The sequence below is a fragment of the Poecilia latipinna genome, unplaced genomic scaffold (genome assembly GCF_001443285.1).
Source record: "Poecilia latipinna isolate Pla-1442-1.1 unplaced genomic scaffold, P_latipinna-1.0 Scaffold360, whole genome shotgun sequence".
NCBI classification, from domain to species: domain Eukaryota; kingdom Metazoa; phylum Chordata; class Actinopteri; order Cyprinodontiformes; family Poeciliidae; genus Poecilia; species Poecilia latipinna.
Genome location: NW_015112976.1, coordinates 241,097 through 266,651, shown reverse-complemented (window position 1 = coordinate 266,651; position 25,555 = coordinate 241,097). Strand labels below are relative to the sequence as shown.

The 25,555-nt window shown below is 38.2% G+C and overlaps 1 protein-coding gene across 2 annotated transcripts in view; it reads right to left on the bottom strand.

The window, feature by feature from the left end:
• The window catches only part of adam12b (ADAM metallopeptidase domain 12b), a 107,656-nt gene that overhangs the window by 65,402 nt on the left and 16,699 nt on the right, over positions 1 to 25,555 (bottom strand). For both annotated transcript variants that reach the window (XM_015036205.1, XM_015036206.1), the window contains exons 2-3: positions 23,591 to 23,712; positions 19,130 to 19,203 (exon numbers count right to left, since the gene is read on the bottom strand). In XM_015036205.1, the coding sequence (XP_014891691.1) occupies positions 19,130 to 19,203; positions 23,591 to 23,712 (196 nt within the window). The remainder of the gene's footprint in view (positions 1 to 19,129; positions 19,204 to 23,590; positions 23,713 to 25,555) is intronic.

The window sequence follows — 25,555 nt, the reverse complement described above, 5'->3', positions numbered from 1 at the left end:
TCTGTTGTTAACGTGTTGTAACCTGTTTTTCCAAGCCACCTTTAAACGCAACATGAGCGCTACGACGCTCGCGCTGGGTTTCCACCTGTGAAGGAGACCTGCTGGTGCTGTGCTGAGCTACGTAGGTTTGTGTTAGAATCACGGCAGCAAACCAGCAAAACGCAAAGAACTTTTCACAGTTTTTCCCTCCAAACTAACCGACTGAGTTGAGTAAAGCTGTTGGATGCAGGTAATGTTAGCTAAAAGATGACTAGCTAATGTTAGCTAAAAGATGACTAGCTAATATCAATACAGAACCTTAAGCTTAACAAGTAGGCTACCGATGTTGGTGTCTATTTTCAGCTACGTACATTCATTTTGCCCCCAAAAAAGTTGAACCCCCCCGCCCCGTCACACACGTCGTTTCAACCAGACAGCCATTTGTAATCCATAGGGGGGGCGCAGAAAATGTTTGGAAACCACTGGGGGGGGGCGCAGAAGAAAAAGTTTGGGAGCCACTGTCCTAAGGGCAGTCATAATTATTAGGCATAATTATTTGACTAGGGTATGAAGAACGCACACGGTTGGAGGTACAAACTATGATTTTGCCGACTGAATCAATGCATTCAAATTAAATGCTGGATTTTTCCAGAGAGTGACATTTAAATTAAAGTCACATTTCTTGAAGTTGAGTTTCACATCTTTACCAACAGACCAATTAAATTGCATTCTCATTTCACCACAGGAAGTCCTACCTTTATTACCGTCGCTTCTCTTCAATAGCTACAACAAATTTTCCGAATTGACACAAGGAAGCGAATGTTAGTCCACATTTCTCATTAAGCGATTCACCTGATCAAGGTTAAGCTCTAACTTAAATTTGAAGCCTTCAAAGAGCTGTTAACACATGCAGAGCAGGGTCACCAGATCAGGGTTAATTTTACATTCTCTACATCTATTTTGGTTTTGCTATCATGATGGTAGTTCTTGGAGGTTTCTTTTTTTTTATAATGTAGAATACTCATCTTTCAATGTCTTTTTTTCAAAAAGATCACTTATTGGTGTTTTTAAAAGCAAAGTGAAAACCGAGATAAGTCGTTTCTCTTTTGGACTCGCCACAAGATGGAACAGCACAGCCTTCGACATTCTCTTAAAGTAATGGATGAAGTACTTTTCACTAGGTAAAAGAGCTGAAGATTAAAAAAAAAGAAAAGAAGATTGATTGATTGATTGATTGATTGATTGATTGATTGGATGGAAATCCATGCCACACTTAAGTTTTTAACACGATATATCAGATTCCCCTCATTAGATAAATATGTGGTCTATCATATAAAATCCCTGATAAAATACAATGAGGTTTGCAGCTGACTTTGATAAATGTTCATAATACTCTCATGATATTAGCACTTTTGCAAAGGCACTGAAACTAAGCACTTTGGTTCATAAACAAATTATAAAATCTGCAGGTGAGTCATTTCTCATGCATGAAGAATTTGAATCATTCCATGCAAAAATACCCCAACATTTATAGAATAGTCTCTATTTATCAACAGGACTCATTGCCTCTGAATGTGCACATTGTTCATTAAGCATGGTCTCACCTCTAATTAACAATGCACCATTAGTTGCCCAGGTTAATTGTGATAAATGGCAGGCTCATTAGGAGCTTCCTTTGGGAGGCAGCAAATGCAGTTATTTGCCTTAAAAATAATCTCCCATCTCTTTAGTTCCACACCTCGCAAATAGCTTCTCAGAGCTCATTTACCTTGTCTGGAAATTTATTTACCACATAAACTACTAATTGTTTTGCAAAAAAAAAAAAAAAAATGATAGTGGGTAGTACACAGATGATACTTATGTCATCTGTTTATATATTTAAATATATTTGGAGGCAGATGCATCATCCACTCCCTCTGTGTGGTGAAATTCATAAAGTAATTTAAATGGTTGTTGCAAAACCGCTTTCCTAGCTATTAATACTAAAGCTAGAGTTCACACTATTTAGCATCAGGATAGCAAAAAAAAAAAAAAAACTAATTAAAGCGGAGCAGAGTGAATCCTCCTTCCCATCTCTTTTGCATAAAACAAACTGACAGATCTGACTTGCTGCCATATCCAAAATTATGGCAGCAAGAACTGAACAAAACACATGCTTTTATGAGTCCAATTTGAAGAACACATCGAATCTTGTAGACACTGATTTGCTACAACAGCATAATCGTTGAAGCTTGCTTGCTCAATCGCATCAGTGAGCCTCTCATCATCTCTCTCTCTCTCTCTCTCTTTCTCTCTCTCTCTCTCTTTCTCTCTCTTCCTCCCTGGCATTCAGACTGTACAATGTTCAGTGCACATATAAGGTGCAGAGGCATATTTACATATCTGTGGAGCTGCACCCCATGTAATAATTCACCATTACATGAATCTCTTGGAGCATGAAACCATTTGAGAGGAATGTGACTCCTCTCTGCTTCCTTTGAAGACTGTTAACTTCAGCGATTTCATTTAAGCTCCTCTTTCCCCCCCACAAGCCTAACCCAGAGCCTTCCTGTATGGCTGCTGCTACTGATGTTAGCATATGTCATTTTAAAATAAGTCTTCCCTAGTACAAGGGAGTGAGATCAAGAGGAGAGGAGTATCTGAAGAGGTGTGGCTGAAAAAGTCTAATTCTATTTCCGCATACAGCTGCACTCCAAATTGATTTACATACAGCTCAGTGTCCTCTCAGCTTATCCTCAACTGTGGTGGGTGCACCAGGGTGGGTAAAGCCGGCCAAACCACAGCAAAGTGAAAAGAGACAGGGATGAAGACCAAAGGAGCAGAGGAACTGAGACAGAAAAAGAAAACTAAAAATGGAAAGGCATAGACATGTGGTAGAGCTCTACTGCTTGAGTCAATTTTCAACCTTTTCTGTCTCTTTAATTATATGTAAGCAAGAGGAAAATCAGATTCTAGGATGCAAGACTTCCAATTAGATTTCCTCATACAAATAGAAAAAAAATAAATAAAAAATCCAACATTGCTTTTGTGATAACGTTGAGGTTTGGGAAATCTGGATGCAGTTCTTGGAATAAATGCAGCATCATCCCTCCTTCTGTACCCCCACCTTCACACAGAACCGCACTACATACTGTAAATGCTCAACACCCACACCCACCACCAGTGGAAAAAGAGGACCTTTAATGTTTTGGCTTATTTGTCCGTGTGTGTACACTGATGTGGATGCATGTGTGTTATGTACTTGGAACAACAGGAGTTCCTAAGCAAGTTGCTAAGTTGCAGCAAAATGCAAGAAAACTTGCCTGGGGTGTAACTGACCTAACTGTTTTCATCCTAACAGGAACCTGCAAGTCATGCCACCCTGGGCAGAGAGCCATCCTGCTTAGAATCAAGAACACTGCCACTGCAGCGATCAATGCAAATCCGTCAAATATATGTTAATTTCTGTAAAAAGCGTCGACCAAATTAGCTGACCAGCTGACTGACCAAACTGTGGCTGAAAAGTCACATTAATGAGAGCAGAAGAAAACTCATTAGAAACCCTCCAGCAGGCAGCAGATGAATATCAAACAAGCAAGCTGCTGAGGGAAGCTTATTTAAATACTAACCAAAGCAAAGTTACTGTAGCCCCATAACGAGTTGGGATCTCTTATTGCTAAGCTGAAAGTCACTGAGAAAGTATGTCATTCAGTTTTAAATCCTTCAGCAGCAACTTCACAAAGGTCCAGATTATGATGCTTGCCCTGAAATAACACTTGGATACCAGGAAAATCAAAAAAAGATTAAACCCAGAGAAATGTCTATTAAATTTGCTTCCAGAAATATAATAAAATAGAAGGGCACTGCGGATATTAATGTGCCAGTGACTCTGTTTCAGCCTGATTATGTTAAATTCAGATGATCAGCAGCAGAGCTCTAACTTGACCTCATTCTACTGATGCTCATATGCAAATAAAAACTTCCCTTTTGCCTTTTTTAGTCCCCAGGAAGGAACAAGCTTGTTCACAAACTTTAGTTTGTCTGTGTGTATAGGCTCAGGCTTGTGACCTTCATTCGTGATGCTTTCCTATCACACACAAATCAATTAGTGATCACGTTGATACAAAAATCCACACAGGGAGAAAGGAGGTCCTCTTCTTTAAAGAAACAGAGATGAGTGATAAGTCATGGCACAGAGTGACATCTGTCCAAAAATAACATCCCAAAGAACAAAACTGTATTTGATAATAAACTGCAGAGACATTTGCTGCATCACTGAGCATACAGTGTCTTTCTTAAATGCTTGACTTGTTGCCGCAGAAAATGAAACTCTAGGTTGCTGTCAGTTTTGACCGGTGGAGGCTCAATATTGAATGGAGAGGTATGACAATGAAATCAAGGTTGAAGTGGCTTTATTTCTGTACTGCAGGCCATGTGCACTCCAACACCATTACATGCTGAAGGGCAACTTTCTGCTTTTTATACCCCTGAGTGGTTTACAGGAAGAAATAATGAAACAGGGGATACCAGAAATTAAGAGAGAAACAATAATTTACACAAACCAAACACCAAAGACAACAGATAGTACTAGGGCTGGACAATAAATCAACAGCAATATATATCGCAATTCGCAGTGGATACATGATCAGTATCAATAGTTAATACATCTAATAGAATATTCAATATGGAATATTTACTGAACTCCGATCTAGAACCGCAAAGCATTCTGGGAGATGCAGGCAGAGGAAAGCTGCTCAACCTTTCACAGTGATCAAAGCAAAGTCAGCCAACTCACTCTCTTACTCTTTGGTTATCTAGCAACAACTGCTGAGTAACTTGCACCAGCACAGTTTCAGGTTTGGTCACTGTGCCTCATATCTGCTTAAAAACAAAAATAAACAACGGCATGGAGCAATAATCAATAATTATCAATACTGACAATTGATACTGACTGATACGAAAGAGTTATATCGTGATAAGTTTTTCAGTCCAATATGGTCAAAATAAATATTTACATAAACCATGAACAAGTCAAAGATCAGTCAAAATAATAAATCAAATGTAGCATAACTCTTCCAAGCATTATCCCTCCTAATCTAAGCTTTTAAGCAGCCCATGTAAGATTGGCTCCATTTTCCTGCCCTGCCCTGATGAGGACACGGACCAGGAAGAAGTGAGTGCCTGTTCCACTAACGACTTGATTTGTTAAACTCATGAGTTAAGTCAACAATATATATATTCAAATAATGAACTGAAATAAATATTTTGTCTGTAACTCAATATCTATTTCAGGAATAACTCCTGTTTTCCGTTACAATTTTTGAGGTACTAAAAGCAGTAGACACCATGCGACTAACACAAAATGACAGCATCCCTATTAAAGGAGATGCTGGGAGGAAACTGATGGCTATTCTTGCTGGATTGCAGCTCCTAACTGCTTACTTTAAAGTCAGAATTAATGCAAACATTTTAATCAGTCCCAAAAGCTCCACTGAATATTAAAATAATTTACAGAACGTCTCATCAAAGATCTTCAATGGAAAACATTTTCTAATACATTTAATTGTCAGGATTACCTTCAGTATGAATACCATAATACTAAATGACAATGAAAACATAATTCTAGTAAAGCAGTCACAGTAGAACAATAAAATCATACAAATATTTATAATTACAACATTTCATTCAGGTTATTATTGTCATCCAGGGGCATATGTAGATGTAATACATTGTGGAAACAATGCTGCTTTTGTTCCAACATCAGGACTGAATGGAAATATTGCCAAATAGACAAATTTGTCTTTAATGTAAGCTAGGAAAAAGTGTGGTAGCTCCGTCTAGCCAAAGAGATTTATCGTGCCATATCTGCAAACCAAAACATTTTTACTATTCTTATCTGTAAATGTAAATAGAGGTAAACTGCAGCTCAGAATAGCTGCTGACATTGGTTGCAATAGCTTTTCATCCAGTAATGAAGTCTTGGTGGTCAGTTAGACATCTGCATTTAATTTCATTGTGTCCTCCCCCACTGGTATACAGTCTGCCCATAAAAAGAAACCATCCAATGGTTTTTCCCCCGTCTTATTGTGGTAAGAGTCATTTTATTCATGTTTCCAGGTGTGTCTATATATTTTATTTTTTTTTTAACAAGCACAGCCTTTTGCTGCTATAAACTGCTTAAAAGTCTTAAAGCTTGACAGCAAAAATGTTGATAAAAGGTAGGAGTTCCAGAAAACAAATTAAAATGCCACTAAAACACTGAACTTTTAATGCTTCAAATAAAAGCAGACTCCAGACTGAGGGCGAAGCGCTGCAGTTTGTGCGCTAGTGACATCACTTTTACTGATTTCCTCTGTCCTAAACACACAACAGCAACAACCACCACTGCACAGAGGCGCAGTAGACTTGTTAAAAAGTGAGACGTTTCTAAGCTGCTGGCTGGAAGATTTACCATCTTCAAGTGATTCCCACTCTGAATATACTTTTCCTTAAAACTGTAAAAAAAAAAGAAAAAAAAAAAAGAAAAAAAGAAAAAAGAAGTGATATCATATTTCCCAGCTCTTTTCAAAAGTGAATGATTTGTCAGAGCAGTAACAGAGAAATGGCCTCATTTAAATACAGCGCCAGGAAATCGACACACAAATTCTGGTTTACCTTCTTGCTGCATGTGTCTAGAGTAATAATGCTGACTCAACCTGCTCATCTAATGTAAAGCTAGCCCCTGGCGATTGTGTCCTGTACACGCAGTGCACCACCAAGGCTGTCGTATTTACAGCTCAGAGCTTACGCAGCTAAATGCTATACTCCTGGCAATATAAAACATGCAGCCGTTGATGGGCTGCATACATTTTTATCAGTCAAACAACTAGGCTCAGTATTTTGTTGCGGCGCAACGTGATGGTGGGAGTAACTCAATAATCTTGGAGGCAACATCAGCAACGTGAACAGGCGGTGAACCATGAAATCTTAATATTGTAAGCTATTAGTGTAATACTCACTCGATGTGTGTTTGATCGTTGTTGTCACCGATGCAAACACCATCTTCGCTCATGCGTGAAAGTCAACCTAAACAATCCTTTTGTAGAAGGATGGAAAGTGTGCTCTACTTCTATAGAGAAAGAAAACCAGGCATTTGCAGGTTCGTCTATTTGTTTTAGTACATCTAAAATATCTAGGATGTTATTTATTATTCTGTAATGCCACAGGTGCAAATGTATTTTATTTGGGATTTAATGTAACAGACCAAAAAGAAATAAATTGCTGTGCATAGCTGTGAAGTGGAAGGCCATTCATACAAACATTTTTTACAAGACAGTAAAAGTGTGGGGCGTTTGACATATTCAGTCCACCAATTGTGAAGGTACATCTTAAAATATTATAACACCATAAAAGAGTTTAATATTTTTTGTCACTACCGTAATTTCAGAAAGTGAAACCCATACATATATAAATTAATATGGCATGGCATATTTCAAGCCATTATTTTTTGTAATTTTGATCATTCTGGGTCACAGATGTGGAATTGCTTTCTTTGAACTGTCCCACTCTTTCAGAAAGGCCAGATTCGTGGAGTTTACAACTTAGTTGTTTTGACAACACATTTCCCCACCTGAACTCATTGAGTGTTAGTATGCACTTCCTGACTGTTTCTCTCTTTGACCAATCGGCTTATTTTGACTGCCATGTTATGGTAGGCCTTCAGTTGGGCCATGCTGTTTCCATTTTAGTGAGATGCTCAAAACATGGGATATGGTTTTGTAACATAACTCTGTGCACATAACATTTAAAAATGTCCCTTTTACTTCACAATTATTGTCTTCCTTGTGCTGGTCTGTCACATGTTTGTGGGTACAACTTGAGAAAAATATGAAGAAGTTCCAAAAGTATACGTAGGGATATGTCAAAGATGGAACTCTTTACCTTAAAATAAGACAGAAGAATATGTGTATTGTTCCCTGGCCTCCTCCTTCAAATACAATAATGTTCAATGAATTGTTGAATATGACACAACTTGTCAAAGCTGAAGAAACACAGCGATGTTATACTGCCTAGCCGCACATCTTCATTTTACTGTATATTAGCGACAAGCAAGTTCCCTGCTCCATTTCTTTTCTTTTTTTTTAAATTTAAATTTAAGTCATGGCAAATTATCAGCTGCAAAGTAATCGACTGCAAAGACATACAACAATGTTTCAGGAAAGATGTAATATTTAAGCCTAATTAAGATAAGGTAGCTGGGAGACTGACTTTTATTTGCTGCAAGTTGGAACCATCTGTTGCATTAATTAATCGGGAGTTTTATTCAAGCTTTTCAAAAATAGCAAACAATGACGCCCACATTTTACAAGGAAATGTTTCAAAACACCACATTTTCTATATTTTGTACAATTTCTCTTAAAAAAAAATAAGAAGAGTGTCAACTTACCAACCATAAGGCTCATAACACAATATTACACGTGCAAAATGACTCAAAGAGTGCCTGAAAATTGAACCAAAAAACTTTTGCAACTGAATTTTTTTGAAATAGTTCTTCTGTGGCAGCACAAAAGTAAAATGTTTATTTATTACCATCCATAATAAGCTACAAAGCGGAACTAATGAGGGACTTGGAATCTTCGAGGGAGGTGGTCTATTATTATTCATTGAAAAAGAGTAAACAACAGCATAAATGTTAATGTCAGAGGGTTTCTATCGGTCCAATTAATCTATGGAGGCTCCCTTGGGCAGGTTCATTGTTCACCCATAGTGTTTGTCTGCAGGGGAAATATGCAATTAGAAGCCAAGCAGAAAAGACATTAAAAATGTCTTTCATTTTTCTTCCTGCCACGTTTATTTTTGTCCCAATCCGTTACTGTTGTTGGGTTTTTATTTTATTTATTTATTTTTTTACAAGTAGCAATATATTTGGACTTTTTTTTTATAAACAGTACACACAGACATTTTCTACAACCTGTCCAGAAAGAAAAGTTTTGTATCGTCATAGAAATAGACATTCGCTCTGATTCAACACACAAATAGTTTTCCAGCTGACCACACGAAGCCCACTTTCATTCTTCTTTAATAAATTGCTTCACATCGTTAAGCACTCTCTTTACACTTTCACGGATACTGAGCTGATTCCCCAATAAGATAATAGCACACAATCTGTCATTCTCCAGCCCATTACCCTGCAAACATGGTGGAGACGGAAGCCTTCACTTGGCACTGATGTATCCGTTTAACATTGGGATAAGGGTGAGCAATCTGTCACCACTGTTGATGTAGTGTAACTTAAGTCATGGCAGTAGAACACAGAGTTGGAGATATTAATTAGTGGATAGGCCACAGGTGGGAATATAAAGTGCTTTTGACTAAATAAGAACTTTAATTTTGAGTTTAACATGCGAGAGTCTGGAGGAAGTCACTATCTGGACTATATTTATAATCCCAAATTCCCATAGACCTCTACGTTTTCATTCATCTCTAGATGTCCTTTGCATCAAACTACTCTTAAATCAATAGAGTCAGATTAGGAGTATGCTGCCTTTATTTTAGGCTGATTCCTAAAATTGACAATGAAATTCAGTGAAACTGTTATTTTATTTTCTCTCCCATACCGGTAATTTGAGTTGTTGTGAGTCTTTCAAATATACTGCCAAAGTAACAGTCTTTTTAAGTTAAATATTGTATCAGCTTAATATGCTGCACAATATATTAAATTGTGCAGAATAACCACTGCAATATCAATTGCTGTTGTGTTGATAGGCTATATTTCATATTCATTCATCAACCAGAAGATCATTTATTTAAATAATCCATGTAAAAAGAAGAACTCATATTCAATTATTCATTACATAGATTTCTATTTCAAATATTTATTTCTAATAATTTGAAGATTATGCCTCAAAGATAACTTAAAGCACAAATAAAGTTTCTCAGACAATTTTAATTTTCTAAAAAAAAAAAGACCCAGATTTTTATTTTTTATTTTTTCTGTGTTTCCATCAATGGGCAGGCGAGATTAAACCCAAACACCTAGTGCACTAGTATGACTCATGCTAGTCTCAAGCACTGATGTTTTTCTGTCACTCAACCAATGAACTGTGTTGCTTGATGCCAGTAGCTCCACCCTGACAATATCATGCCATTGTCATAAGGGCATATGTTGCACACTTAATAATAAATCAGTGTGGTGTTGCGCAGGTTCTTTTATTTTGACAATTGCTGTGGAAACATGAGAGCGACAGTGAGCGCCTTCACTGACCAGCCGTTGCTACGCTTAATTGCCGTTGGCTCGCTCACAAATAAATATTTACGACATAAGTCAAAGAACAAATATTTACAATACAAGTCAAATAATTAACTAAACACTTCCATATATATATCTCGCTACTCCGCCCTAGCCCACCTTCTCCACAAGAGACATAAACAGCAGCGCTAATTGACATTTACCTGTGGAAACATGAGAGCGACAGTGAGCGCCTTCACTGACCAGCCGTTGCTACGCTTAATTGCCGTTGGCTCGCTGCGTCAGGAGTGCTGCTCACTGTGCTCTATGTGCCCACTGGTGGCGAAGCGTTGTCACTGCAGTCCAGTGCATCTCAGTAAGATAAGTGGAGCTTAAGAGCACTGCCAGGATAAGAAAAATGGAAGCAAATAAACAAACAGAAAAGGGAGGGGGTGTAATTACATCTGATGTCCATTCTCTCACACATATATCTAAAGGGGGCACAGGGATGCTGCGGTACGGGTCGGTTGCATGGGCCACTTTTACCATGGAAACAAACAAAGCAAAGTACCAAACTGCACCGGCCCATGCCACACTGCTCAGTAGAAATGAGGCATATGGCATTTGTACTCAAGAGGCTGCTTTGTATGGGTTACTGCTGCGCGTCATCATCTAAGTGATCGACCTGTGGCTCGAAAGGAAGGCTAGCTTCTTTCAGTCCTCCCAAGAATGTGGTCAATGACATTTGTGCTACTTTTTCAACCACATTTTTCCCTTCCCTTAACGTTCCACAATTACGCGACCCACTAAAGCAAAACCAGGAACAAGTTGCTTGAGCGGAAATATAGGAATAACATAAAACCTGCAAGTTTCTGAGAAAGTGCAGATGTTTCTTTTTCTTTTTCTTGCTAAATATACCAGTTGAAGTCAGGGAGAAACCTCCCCGTGAGTCGATCTGCAGCGTTACTGATAATGTCAATCTAAAATAATGCAGCTGCAGAAATCTCAATGCTCTCTCTAATCTGTCTCCATTGACAGATCACATTGAAAGTTAACCCAGATAAACACCAGCGAGACTTTCAAAGAAACTTTCCGGGCACACAGGTGGAAAAGTTTTTTGTTTCTCGACGACCGGCTTACTCTTTGTGCTCCGATACCAATGGCGGGTTATGAATCATGCACAAGGGCAGCTCTCCTTTGGAATTTCTCATTAAAACATTTACAATGCGGTTTTACTGCTGAAGACTGTGTGAGGCTGAGCGTGAAAAATGATTATCTAACACTTCTTCAGGCCCATTCCTTGGCAGGAGACTGTATATTAACAGCTGCATCTTTTCATAGATAAATGCATTTGGAGAAGGGCGGGTAGTAATGCATGGATCACATATGTATTTTATTATTCATAAAAAGGATTATGCACAGCCACAATCACACCCTGCAGAACATGCTTCCCTGCAGATGACAATAAATGACGCCAACTAAGATCTACAGGTATTACGAATCATTTAAAAACTCTCCACACATTTAAGATACTTTTTACTCACCTATAATAAACACAGTAGTTCATTTCACTGACCCCATGCTGAGCACATCAAATAGCTTGATGCTAAGAAGCTTTAGCCTTTTAAAGGGAATTTGTGATCAAGATGGTAAATTAATTACTTTGGTAACTACCAGCCAAAAGCTCCTAAGAGTCATACAAACCTGCACTCCTGACGGGGGGTGCAATGTCTGTAAAGTATATATCAGGTTAAAAGCCGGTGGAAGATGTTTCGACCTGGAATGAATGAGAAATGAACAAATGTGTACAGAGAAAAAACATAAAACGACAACAACAACAACAAGAAGAACAACAAAAAAAAAAGAACTAGAAGTGCAATCTGACCATAGTGGATTAGTGCTAATTGATAATTGTGGCAATTATTTGTACTGCTGTAGACTAAAAACAGCAGAGAAATATAATTGATGGCATCAGTGTGTTGATTCATTTTCTTGAAAATAAATTTCCTTAATATTCATGTTAAATGTAATGCAATATATATATATATATATATATATATATATATATATATGCAAACATGCATGATGGTTAAAGCTACATAAGCCCACATAAAGCACCATTCAAATTTATTGATAGGCTCAGTAAAAAGTGTAAAAAGCCTTCAAATAAATTAATAATTTATTGAAGTGAAATAATCTCAAACTAAAACATCCCATTCACAGCTGGGAAAAAAAAAAAACAAAAAAAAAAACTGGAGGAGGATCTATAATGCTGTCAGCCAGTTAATCTCACAAAGACCCTGGGGAACTTGTTAAGATGTGTAACAAGCTCTTTAAGAGACTTATACATCTTGATTCAAAAATCTACTTGAAAACAAAATATTGGTATATATTTGTCCAGGTCTTAAATAAAGGTCGCAAACGCACAATGGCACACATTTGGGGTGTTTGCTTAATTTTACAGGGACAATTGAAATAAGTTTGCTTTGGTCAGATGAGACTAAGCTTTGATGTTCTGCAACAAATACTCCCTGTGGGTTTGGTGTAAAACATTAGTTGGATTTGTGGAAAACCAACTCATGCCCTCTCTTCCAGCCCAAGCCCTTTCCTCTGGGCTTGTGTGTAAATGTGCGTGGGTGCGTGTGTGTGTGTGTGTGTTTCAAAGCTCCAGCTAAATCAGTGCTGATTGGAACTGGAAGCAGCTGGCCAGTTTCTCCATAGAAGACTATAACATCAACCACTTCCTGGGAGAATCTCTCTCCCTTCCTCTCTTCTTTCCTGCAAGCAATTAGGTTTTTGTTTGATTTTTCCTTAATAAACCAAATTCTAAGTTATTCCTGTTACCGTTATTTATTTATTTTGGTCTTTGAGACAGGGCATGACAAACTGGGTGCTCGTCTGGGATCTGGGTGAGGTGGTTGGGAGAGTCTGAATAACCTGGAGCAGACATTATGATCTATGGAGAAATGGTGAAGAAAATAGCACCACGTTTCTCAAATCCCTCCCAGAGTTTCTTTGGAAAACAATGACTGTGTTTGCCTACTGGCAAAAGGGTAGTAGTAATAACAAAGGTGCTAACAGGGTGGAACCATTGTTTTCGTCAAAAACAGCTATTCCCTGCCGTACGTTTTATTTTCTGCTGATAAATGATCAAAGGTCGGTTCATTCCTGCATCTTTCCCTTTGCAAACACGCAGCTACAATAAAAGATTAACGTATTTCAAGACATTTTCTGCATCTTTACCAGGGGTTTCAATCAAGATCCTTGTCTGATTTTTATAGAACATTCTTAGCCAACCACTTGGTGAAAAACTAACAAGCCCCCTCCCCAGCAAAAAAAAAAAAAATTAAAAAAAATCAATGTCACATTTAGGGAATTACGGATATAAACAGAAAAAAGAGAGAGAGAAAATGGAACCAAGATGGGTGAGATCTATCCTAAGAGATACCTTGAAGTAATTTGGCACTGATCCCTCTGATCAGGAAACCTCAGACTCTAATCTCTCTTCTAACAACACCTGAGACTATTTTCTTTCTCCCTTGACGTCCTTCAAGGTTGGGCACTATTCCCCAAGGACTCTGCATTTTCCTCAAAACCCTTCAGCCAACTAATTAAAGGTGCCAGAAAGCGGACAGTGATTACTGCGTACTCTCAGCTTAATAAGAACTACAACTACAATGACATCCTGGAAGAAGAGGAGAAATTCACCATAAAATGAATATTTGAAGAGATAAAATGTGTGCTCATGGATTGAAGTCTCAAATATTCTTGTCTTGCTTGAGACAAAAGGAAAATGGGGGAAAAAAGTGAATATTTCTGCAGTGTTTAGAGCTTCAACACTCAGGAAAACAGTGGGGAAAACAGCACTGGACACAGCGAGCCCATGTAAAATAAGTAATTGGGGTTTTTTTAGCTAATAGTGCTATTGTTATTGGGAGTAAAATGAAACTTTTGCTAACAATAATGCACAGAATCTCAAAGAAGTGACATGCGCACCCATTTACTGTCTGTATGTTTTCAGCACAGCTTCTTGACACATCAGAAAATACTGCAGATGCACGGAGAAACTGATTTTGTGTGAGACAGAGCCTGATTGGTGATCAGTCAGATGAAAACTGACTGAAAAAGAAAATGCATGTTTTTCCAATCAGTGAATATAACATGCAAAGCACTACTGGGTACCACTGCTGCCAGGTAGCACCGACAGATGCCCTCTTCAATAAATTAATTCAACTTCTTCACTGTAACACGCTCACAATTAGAGGGTCAACCTGTACGTCAATACCAAGGAAGTTTTGCTTGTCGTAGCATCTAATCGGATTCAGACGGTGAACTCGTACGTCACCAGGTGTTTTTCCTCAATCTCAAAGAACAGCAGTTATCAAACCGTTGCTGAAGAAGAAGAAGAATCGGGACAAGTCAGGGTTACAGGTCAACCTCCAACCTCCCATTCATTAGTAAATATGCTGAGAAGCATATTAAAAAAAAAAGAAAAAGAAAAAGAGACCAATTATTTTGATGTTTTTCAGTCCAATTTTAGTGCTTACCACAATGTTGAAACTGATCTCGTCACAGTGTTTAATAAAATGAGTCACATCACCTGTTGGTGGCTGAAATGCCGTTCTTACATCATCTAGGTAGCTGTCATGCATTCAGTTTTCCAAAATGTAACTGCAACTTGACATACAGATGTACACTAAGGCCTTGCCAAATAAAAAAAAATAAATAAAAAATAGTTGCCGTATGTAATGAGGCACAGTCCAGCGTGATCCGACTGGACACCAGATATTTAGTCTAACAATGCATGAACCGATTGTGACAGCCATAAGAAAAGGTATTGGCATCTGGAGAAAATCCATACAGAGACTTGGCACAGAAGTCCAAGTGCACATGGGTTGGCATCAAACAGAGGTCCAATGTTTCTCCCACTCCCTCATCTGGCTTTGACAGGGTCTTAAATTGACAAAAGAGCTGCAGTGACAAAAGAGCTGCAGAGGAAAAACACATGTGCCTGCGTGGAAAGCGGGGGCGGAAAGAAATATACGTTACAAGGAAGGAACGACATCAAGACAAAAGGGACAGAAGGAGTAAGAAATGCGTAGAGGCATAACAAATAAGCTCAATACCATACAGATGTACTGGTAATGAAGGAAGAATTGATGCAGCAAGGGGGTAATATAAGGACATGTCAAAATGTTGCTTGTTAACTTTGATCCAGCTAAACAAAGTAGCATTTACATGAGTTTATAACTGATAAATCTAGCCTGTAACATATCTGCTAGAATCCACATCAAACACTAGTATTGAGCGAAGAAGCGCCTCTTGTCAAGCTTGACAAGGCATCAAAGCCGTTAGAATACGCAACCAAAGAAATCTTTTCATCATGCAGTAAATAGAGTGGCTGAAATTGGGTTACATGCAATTCATTTCATCCCAGCCTCCTAAAAGATCCAATTAAATTCCTCAGAAATCTTGGGATCCTCCTCAGTGTAGCCATTGACTCAGATCCCTCCCAAACAAACTGATTAATAATACTCTCCCTCTGCGCAACGCACATGCAGTGACCTGTTGATGTTGTCGGCTCTATTATTGAGATGTGGAGCGTCTTCTTCTCCTTAAAAAAAAAAAGAATAAATAAAGCACACTGCAGATGTTGCTATGGGGATTTTTTATTTTTTTTTTGGTCAAAAACATAATGATGTTAGTTAAAAGTGGCCATGGGTTTTCAACAGACCTCTTTCCTCTTTTCTTTCCTGCCACAGAAGAATGAAAGGAAATGTTCTCACTGGGAAACACATGGTCATTTGTAGCAAGCTAGGTAAAGTAGGAACACCACAGTTCTTTGTATTTAGGAAAAAATACTCCTGCATTTTACTGGTTGCAATCTGAACAAGTCTAAAGTGAACAGCAATGACGATGACAATTTTTATAACTAATTTTTTCAGTGAGCTCAGAAATGGCTGTGATTCAGAGAACGATAACTTCCTTTACTTTCCTTGTACTAATTAAAATAAGAGTATTTTAAATAGTCAAGTATCACAGACAGAGAGAGAGAGAGAGAGAGAGAGAGAGAGAGAGAGAGAGAGAGAGAGAGAGAGAGGAAATATAAAAGACATCTCTCAGTCACAGGTCCTTCATTCTTTTTTTGTCACTAATAATATAGTTTTTTTTCTCCAGCAGAGTTCAAGTTAGAGTTCAGACATGTCTTTACTTCTTACCCATTTGTATAAACAATATTTACTTTGAAATGTACCAAAATGTTAACAAAAATAATCTTTAAAAAAAAAAACATAAATTAAAAAAAGTTTGGGGCTCTCATTGTTTTATACTAGGATGCTTCATACCACAGAAAATATGTCTTCAGAAAAGTGCTCAAACTCAGTGGAAACACTCAAAAGCGAAACTCATGCAGTAGTATACATTACTGAAGGCTAAGACTGTGGCGTGCAAAGTTAGGTTAGCAATTTCTTTAAAAATTAAATCCACATATGCATTTATGCAAACTTAACCAAACAAAGAACATATCAGTCTAAGAGAAATTATTAAATTAACTTTAATCCACTAAGGAGGAGGAGCTGTACATCTTTTCCACTTTCGCTGTCTTCCTTTTCCTCCTAAAACATAAAGACCTTGGTCGCCCCAAAAAAAAAAAAAAAAATGCTACAGAACTATTTAATCAAGACTAATGTGAAATGTCCCATGCCACCACTATTAATCATTTGAAGTTTGAGGTTTGTGCCACAGATCAATGTATTACTTCAAAGCTGCAGCTGCTGGCACAGTTAGAACATCTGTCTTACTTTGTTTGTACTGCACAATATGTCAGCCCTTAAGGCATTAAACATGACATGACCATTTCTGTTGGCCTCCTGAAACTAGGAAATGTTAAGTCAATAAATTTAATTATCCAAACAGCAAAGAGGATGACATGCAGGGGGTGGAGGGGGGCTAATTGACTTTCTACATAAATCTAAATCACAATTAAAAACATAAAAAAAAAACCTGATAGCATTATTTCCATGCTGAATTCTTTGGCTTAAACATTTACAAGCTCTGTAGGGTACTTTGTTAAAAAAGCTGTGGTCGCAGCAGTTGTGGCTAAATGTCGTAAAAGAGAAAGTATGTCAGTAAACTGTACTGGCAGCTCACTCTGTAAGACTACATAAAAAAGTTTAAAATGGAATATGGTTCAAAAAGCATAAGGAAAAACCCTTTTTAACTGAAATGAACCCACGACGAAGCCCGTGTAAATGGGTAATGCATCTAAATTTATATAATGCATGGAAAAAGACTGATAATCAACCAATGAAAACAAACCTTATGGACCCCAAGTGAATACTTTATTCACTGGGTTTGGAACAAGGGAGCTCCAGAGCAAACGACCGCAGCTCAGCAAATTCAAACGTAAAAACAGTAAATGTAAAATGAACAAAACTTCTAAGTTTTGTTTACATCACAGACCCATTCACCCAGACACAATCTCAAGGCTCACACACTCACACCAGGACACTAAGATAGCAAGTTTCTTATCCCAAGACACACCCTGGTGTGGTGGGAGAAGCCAAAATCAAACTAACAACAAAGGATGAACCGCATCACTAATATAATCCACACCCAAGTCAGAAAGTAAAAAAAACAAAAAAAGAAAAGAAAAAAAACTTGGCACTGACTAAATGTCTGTAAACTTTTGAATTTGAGGGAAGTTACAAATAATCTCTAAAGAATTTTTTTTTTCCCCAAAGACTTTGGGAAAAGACCCATTGTTGCCAAACTGAAAATATTACCGCTAAAACGTATTCTGGACGTTTGCTGACCCGCACGCTTTTCCTCCCTCTTTGCTCGCGACTGGACGGATGCGCCCTCGGCACGACAGACACACAGGGGTCAGAGACCACCTGTTCGGCACTGGCTGAACCGATGAAGCGATATCAGAGGACACATCTGGCCTGACAGCAAACAGGCCGGGTAGGGATGGCAGAACGCTCCCAGGCCGGTGACGTCTGGTGACGGATGACTCATGGCTGATGCGGCAGTCACTTCAGGTGACATGCAGAACAAGAGGCGGAAGTGTTACCCTGTACCAATGTGTTATATTTTGTTTAGTTTTTTTTTTTTTTCCTGTGTGATATCAGGCTTATTTTAAGAGAAAAAAAAACACATAGGACTGGATATGGGTAATATGAGACAGGGGTGGACTGGAAATTGAATTAATCTGCTCTCATGTTACCCCATTCTTAAATCTTACAAAAAGTAATTTTTTTTTCTTTGTGAAAATTCAAACTGTGCATCCCAAAATTGTCTGGAGCCGGTGAGTTTCAGCAGTTGCGAATTTAAGTTCATTAATTAAGAGTCAATATGTGCATGCCGGAGCATCGGGAGGAAACATTATGTCTGAACTCCGTCTGAAAAAGAAACGCCGAGAGACTAAGAACCTGAATCGTTTCAGCTTTCATTTGCTTTCACATCAGTGCTTCTTATTTTATATGACACAGTATGTGCATAAGTGTATAAGCCGCTATGAATAACTATCAGCTCAACGTGATTCCTATTCCTCATTCCAGAGTTCATCGTGTTATTTTCCACAACACAGAAAGGAGAGAAGTAATGAGAATTTCAGCAAATACGTTTTTTTTTTTACTTTTTTTTTATTTTAATTTCTGAACTTGCTTCATCCTTTCGTTCTTTTATCAGCTTTTATCTCTCAGCCCTTCAGAGAGAATGGACCATGAAAAGAGTCCAATCACTATGGGACATACTATTTCTCCTTTCTTGAATGTGCTATTTCAGAACCTAAACCCACATAGCTTTTCTTCCTTCTCCTAAATAATCTAAAGTTTTTTTTTATAAAAAAATAAAAATAAGTGAGCAGAGCTTTCATCTAGCTTTGTTGAAAACCACGCAGCAGTCGTGATCAGTATGGAGGAAACCTTGACATGAATCACACAAAATCACAGGAAAACTCACTCATTCTTCTCCAGTGACAGGATCAGCTCTTCACCTTCTGCAAACACCACCAGCTGGAGTGACGCAGGATAAATCTGTAACACAAAACAATACCAACTTTGATGAGGTGGCGCCCTGACCTGGATTTTTTTTGGGGGGAAGCTTTGAAAAAAAAAAAAAAAAGGCTGCACACGAGAAAGGAAGTGATAGGGCACAATAGTGGAGGAGGAAAAGGAAGAAAGCTTCCACATCCTTCACTTCCTTAGGTTGTGTGTGTCACAAATTAGATAAACTGAGCCCAGACTCTTTCCTTTTATGAAAAAAAAAAAAAAAAATCTGTTACAAAAAAAAAAAAAGAAGTCATCCAAGTCGCTGCAAATGTACGAAACAATCTACAGCTAGGTACAAACCTGTTTTTTTTTTTTCTACAATCTGGTGGGTAACTTATTTAACTCAAAGCTGTGTTTTTGCTGCAGAGACAAGCTTTAACCAGAAATTGTGTCTAAAACTGGCAGCCAGTATCAGAGCCGAATTTCGATGCAAATGTAGCTTCGTTTATAGCCTCTCAAAGCGTGTCTGTTCCAGACTCAAAAAAATTCCCCATATTTGCAAAAAATAACTCACCTAGAATGGATGGTGAGCGTCTATGAACAGAAATTTTGAAGTCTTGTGAAACATTAACAGTTTTTTGTGGGCATAACGATCTACTGGGCCATTTTATAGCATAGAGAATGGATGTGCTTTGATCTAAACCAGGTAGAGCTTTGGTTGTATGTTCTGGTTTGTTGTTCTGATGAACCGCTGATGTCGTCTCAACTGGGAATCGTTTTCGCTAGTTGGTGTTTGTATGGATAGTTGTCTGTCTCCTATGCCTTTTATCATTTATTATTTCAGGCTTGCTGAGTAGAAAGCTTGCAGCCTCATCTCAGGTCTTAGAAAGTTTACACGAGGATACCATGAAATTCTCTGAAATTCTCAGAAGTGCCTATGAAAGGAGTTTATTCCTCTGTTTGTACAGTAAAGTTGAATAATACATCCATCATATTGCGAATCAATACTTCAGTTTATTACCAAACTAAAAGTATCTTCTTTTTTTTATTTTTTCGTATTTCCAGACTTTGCCCTTATTTAGACCAAGGGCATCGATCATGAAGCAACAGTGGGTCAGAGCTATTTATAAGCTGGCACACATGCTGTACATGGAGTCTGCACATCATTAAAAACTGTGTGCTCCTGAGTGCATGTGCCATATGTCCTGCTCTGATCAAGCAGGGAGGCTGGTGTATGCTCACCTTAACCATATGACTAAGAGAAACATAGGGAGTTTTTCAACGTCAAGATAAGAATTAATGAACAAAGACAGCAAATCTACAGCGTATGAAGAATTATTTCAGGCTGTGCACTGATGCTCATCATAGTTGGGTCTTTCACCAGCTATTAAGGGAAGAGTCCGGGCTCCTGCAAAATGTCTATAAAGAATTTGGCAACGCAACGTTTGCTGTCACACATAACCTTTTTTTTCTCCCTCATTGTCTGACATTAGATTAGAATGAAACTAATGTAACTTAATTTAGTCTACTTTGTGGCTAAATTACAGTAAAATGAGCCTTCAATCTCTTGCCCTTATAAGAAGCTATAAGCTATAAAGAAACTGAACTGTATGACATGGTTCAAACATTCGAGTATCTTTTTCCACAAGCTTCTCATGATATGTTACTGCAGTGGTTGTTTTGTGGAGATGGACATGTCTACAGCAATCTGTCCCGCAGATCATTTGCAATCTATAATATTTTCCTTTCAGTGGATAATGACCCCCTTTCACCAACAACCTGTATCCTCACCATGCCTGTTTGTATGTCTAGGGGTTGATATGCACATTTACCAACGAAACACTTTTATCACTAGGACCTGTCTAATTCCTGGGCAGTGTGATCGCTGAACAGTCCAGTGTAGTTTAAACTTACACATAACTCTTTGAGAAGATCAATTGTATTTTTCAAGCATCTGATCTACAATTCTCGTCCAGATTGTTTTCTTTGAGTTATTAAGATTTTTCCATGATCTTAAAATATATCCACTAGTGTGCCTCCTCCGAACTCTACCGTTAAGGATTGTAAAATTCAGGACGTTTTGAGTTTTCTTTCTTTTCTATTTTTCTGTAAACTGGTTGAAGTTTATTTCCATGTCCTAATGGAAACAACCCCAAAGCTACGGTGACTAACTGAGGTCATTCTAGCACGAGCTGGTATATTTTAGTCAGTACAGCACCGCACACACGAGGACAAGGTAACTTCCAAAAAGCTCACAGAAGTTCCCACTCACAAAGAGAAGAGCGGTATTCAACTATTTGGTGAGATGGTATAGTAATTAATTGTTTGAGATCCAAATAGAGATTCAAATATAATCATCTTAGATTTTAGTTCAACTGTTTTGCTGCTTTGCACTTTGTAAAAGTCATTTGTTTTCTTCTTTGTGTGTATACGGCTAAAGGAGAAGCTATGTGCATTTTGTCCTCCATCCAGCAAAGACAGCAAGTAATGATTCTGCCATACTTCACGACTCACCGATAACCTGCTGGCACACAAAAGCAGCTTCACAGTATAACTCTGTTCTCCGGAAGGGTTTGCTGCCATTGCCAATAAGACCATCACCAGTTGCCCTTGTGGTCAGCTTAATTTAGGAGGGGAGGGTCAATTTGTAGATAACCTAACCTTAAAACAAATGTGTCCTCTTAACAGAAATGCCTTATGTCAGCAGTGGCCAATGGGATAACACGTCTAATGTAGTGGAAAATGTGTGCATAATTAATCCGTGAAGCTCAAAGTTTCAATTCCCTGCTTGCCTACGTGACATATTTGTGATGTTTATGTAATTAGCATCACTAGCCTTCTGTTGCTGTGACGGACCGAGGTTGAAAACAAACAGCTCTCTCAGATGGGGACTTCCCTTCACCAGGAAAAAATCTCAGCGCTCAGGGAGTTCTCAACACCTACACGTTTCCCTTCTGAGCAGAGTTTTCAAAGTGACGAGTGGCAAATTTAAAACTTATTCTTAAAGTGGCAAGAAGCCGGACAGGAATTTAACTGCCAGCAGACAAATCTAGAGATTTTGGGCAAGGAATATTTGACTTTCTTGCATTTTTTTATTTTTTTTATTTTCGCCTACATTGTTTACACAGGGCATGTAAGTTTGCAGGTTCTTTTATTGTCTCTTCCTACACTGAGCTATTGTCACATAGCTAGGCTGACCAATGGTTATATGGTGATGATGACAGCATTACACTGTGTTTAAAAACTTCAAAGTTAAATTACAGGTAAGTAATAAATTTTCCTAAAATTCCAGCGAATGAAAATTGTTTTAAATAAAGATTTGAAATAAAATCCAATTGGTTAAATTTTAAAATTAAACTGATTACATGAATTAATTAAATGGTAGATTACTATCTGCAAAAATTACACATTTTATGCAAAAATATTTTAAAAAGCCTCTCTCTTTTTCCTAATAAAATCAATGCTGGCACTTGTTTGACAGGGCTTAGTGGCTTCATTGATTATATGCAGTAGAATAATATTAATTAATCTGACACCCATAAATACAATCCATAATAAGTAATAAGTATCACCTAATCAGTAAAGAAAGTCTGACTGTGTGTGATTTAATCTCAGTATAAATGCAGCTTCTCTGTAAAATCCTTGGAGATTTTTTTAATAAGTGAACAAACCTCATTATGAAAACCAAGGAAATCTGAAAGACAGGACTGCAGACCTAGCAATAAATGGAAGTACAACTAAACTGACAGGTGAAGAGAAACACAACCAAAGAGGGTTCAGTAACTCAAGAGGAGCTGCAGCGATCAGGTAGAAGACGATTGTGTCACCAGAACAATTATTAGTTGTGTACTCAACAAACCCGGTCTTCACTGAAGAGCGAAAAAGAAAGCAATTGTTGAGTAAAAGCCATAAGTAGTCCCACTTTCAGTTTGTCACAAGTTATGTTGCAGAAACAGCAAACGTGTGGAGAAAGGTACTCCAGTACAATGTTGGCATTGTGCTCTACTTAGTATAGCTCTATGCGTTCACAAACAAATACATTCCTGTTTGTAATTGTAGTGACCGACTGAATACGGTCGCTAAGTGCCGTATGCCACTAAGTTAGTGAACTTGGGAAAATTACTCCAGGACTTAAATTTGGCAAAAACTTCATAGCATGTATATTGCCTTCAGGGCAGCACGCAAACAGAGAACAAAGGGAGTGAGGGTACAGAATAAAACACAACAGGTGAAATATCAGGAGCGATAAACAAATCAAAAAATGAAGGGGCTGTTTGAAGGAACCAATCGAGCGTGGAAGCAATGAGCAGTAGAGGGAATCATCCGCCGCGGCTATGGCAGACAAAAAAAACAAACAAAAAAAAAACAGGCAACTGTATTTGGCTCAGCTTATTGCCAGGGAACATGTGCTGCTAAACAATATTGTGTTTACCCCAGGGGAGAGCTGGCTGAGAGGTCTTCGCTCTTTGCCCTTCAGTATCAGCGGTACCGTGGTCTCATGGTGACGTGGTTTGGCTGCATCCTCCTGCCGCTTAGCCTTGTCTGGAGTACTTCCTGTAAAGAGACGATCTAATTAAGTCAAGGTCAAATTTAGAAACACATTGCAAACAATTTGGAGACAAAACCCTGGCCAGTAGTATGGTTCAACAGTATCCCTAAAATCCCTGCAGGACTAATAAAAAAAAAAAAAAAAGTACTTTGTGGCACTCATGCAGTTAGGCCAACAAAGATGAAGAAGGTTCAGACACATTTCATTGCACTATTAAAAATTACAAACACACTGCTGGGGAAGAGTAAAAAGCTCACTCTTGTTCCTGGGAGTAGATGTGTTGCGCCCCACAGGACCTCTGCCACAGACACAGCATCAATAATGGATGCTCTCGCGCAGTTTATAAGTAACTCAGTCATGGTTACATTTCTGAACCGAAATGTTGTTTAGAAAAAGCAAGCAGTATAAAATAAAGTCTGTCCAACACCCTTTGTTTTCATTCTTCCCACTTTTACTTTATTTAGTAAGTCATAAAACACCACAGTTCTGTAAAACCTTGCATCTTTTACTTAATATCCTTGCTGCTTATCCTTCGGCTACTCGGCTTCTACAATAAAATAAGTAAAGTTTGAAGCCCTGTGTTGTAATTAGCACACACACAAAAAAAAAAAAACTCATCACTTGGCAGGGGAATCCTAAGGCACCTACACAGTATTAAAAAGGGATGAAGCACATTAAACTGAGTTGGACCTTTGGGCAGGATGTGGGAAATATATTGAGAATTCCCAATCCTCCCTCGACTTTTCTCTCCCACTGACTGCTGGCGATGCCCCTAATGCTCCTTCGACTTTACTGAGCATGTCTGCATTATAGCAGGCTTACTGGGCTTCCTATGAAGCCCAATGAATGATAAAAAACCCATGGAGCAGCAGTGGAGATGAAGTACAGAGGAAAAGTTGAGCTCAGAGGGAACCAGGTGATGAGATTCCACTCTCCTGCTATGACAAAAGTAACAAAAAAAAAAAAGAAAGGCGAAGAGAAAATCTGTATATATTTAATATCAGCCCGCTTATTCTAAGCGCTGGGAGAAATGCAGATGCAGCACGTGGGGGTTCACGCTACGTAGGGTTGCAAATATCAGTTTATTTCTCCAATTAATCAATGAAAAATGTGTTAGACCAATCAGACTTACCAAATACTCCTTCTATTTTACTGCTTCATTACAACAAACTTCAGTAATTACTGCAGAAACTAACAAAGATTTGCAGAGTAAAGGATGAACTATATAAAGCGTCACATATTACAATAAAATAATAGCATAATTATTTTTTAGATATACAAATAAAAAAAGCCGACATCAAATATGATGAAATTAAAGAGAAAGAAAAAAATCAAATACACCTTTTCAATAAAGCATCTTAAGGAAGCTACAACATTTGCACAACTGATTACATCTATGAACCGTTTGTGTAATTCATGAGTTTTTCTGCTTTAAATAGTGGTAATTTAGATATCGAAACCAAGATAATAATATGTGATTAAAACTGGATAATATTAAAATTGTTTCGCTTGTAGCATAAAACCAGCACATTAATGCATAAACACTTATTCAGGGATGAGAATGTAGCATACAGGTAGTGTGCTTAACTTCATTTGTCTTTAGTGTTTGCTCATTATTAGACCCTAGAGCAGGGGTCCCCAAGCTACGGCCCGTGGGCCGGATCCAGCCCGCCTCCTCATTTGGTCCGGCCCCCTGAACACTACCAAAGAGCATTCAGTGTTTTTTTTCATATATATGTGGATTTTTCTTCAACCACCAGGGGGGCTCTTGAGCAGATATGAAACTTAGTTTCCCTCAATGGAATATATACTAGTCAGTACCAGTCACCGTTTCGCTCACGTTTTTTT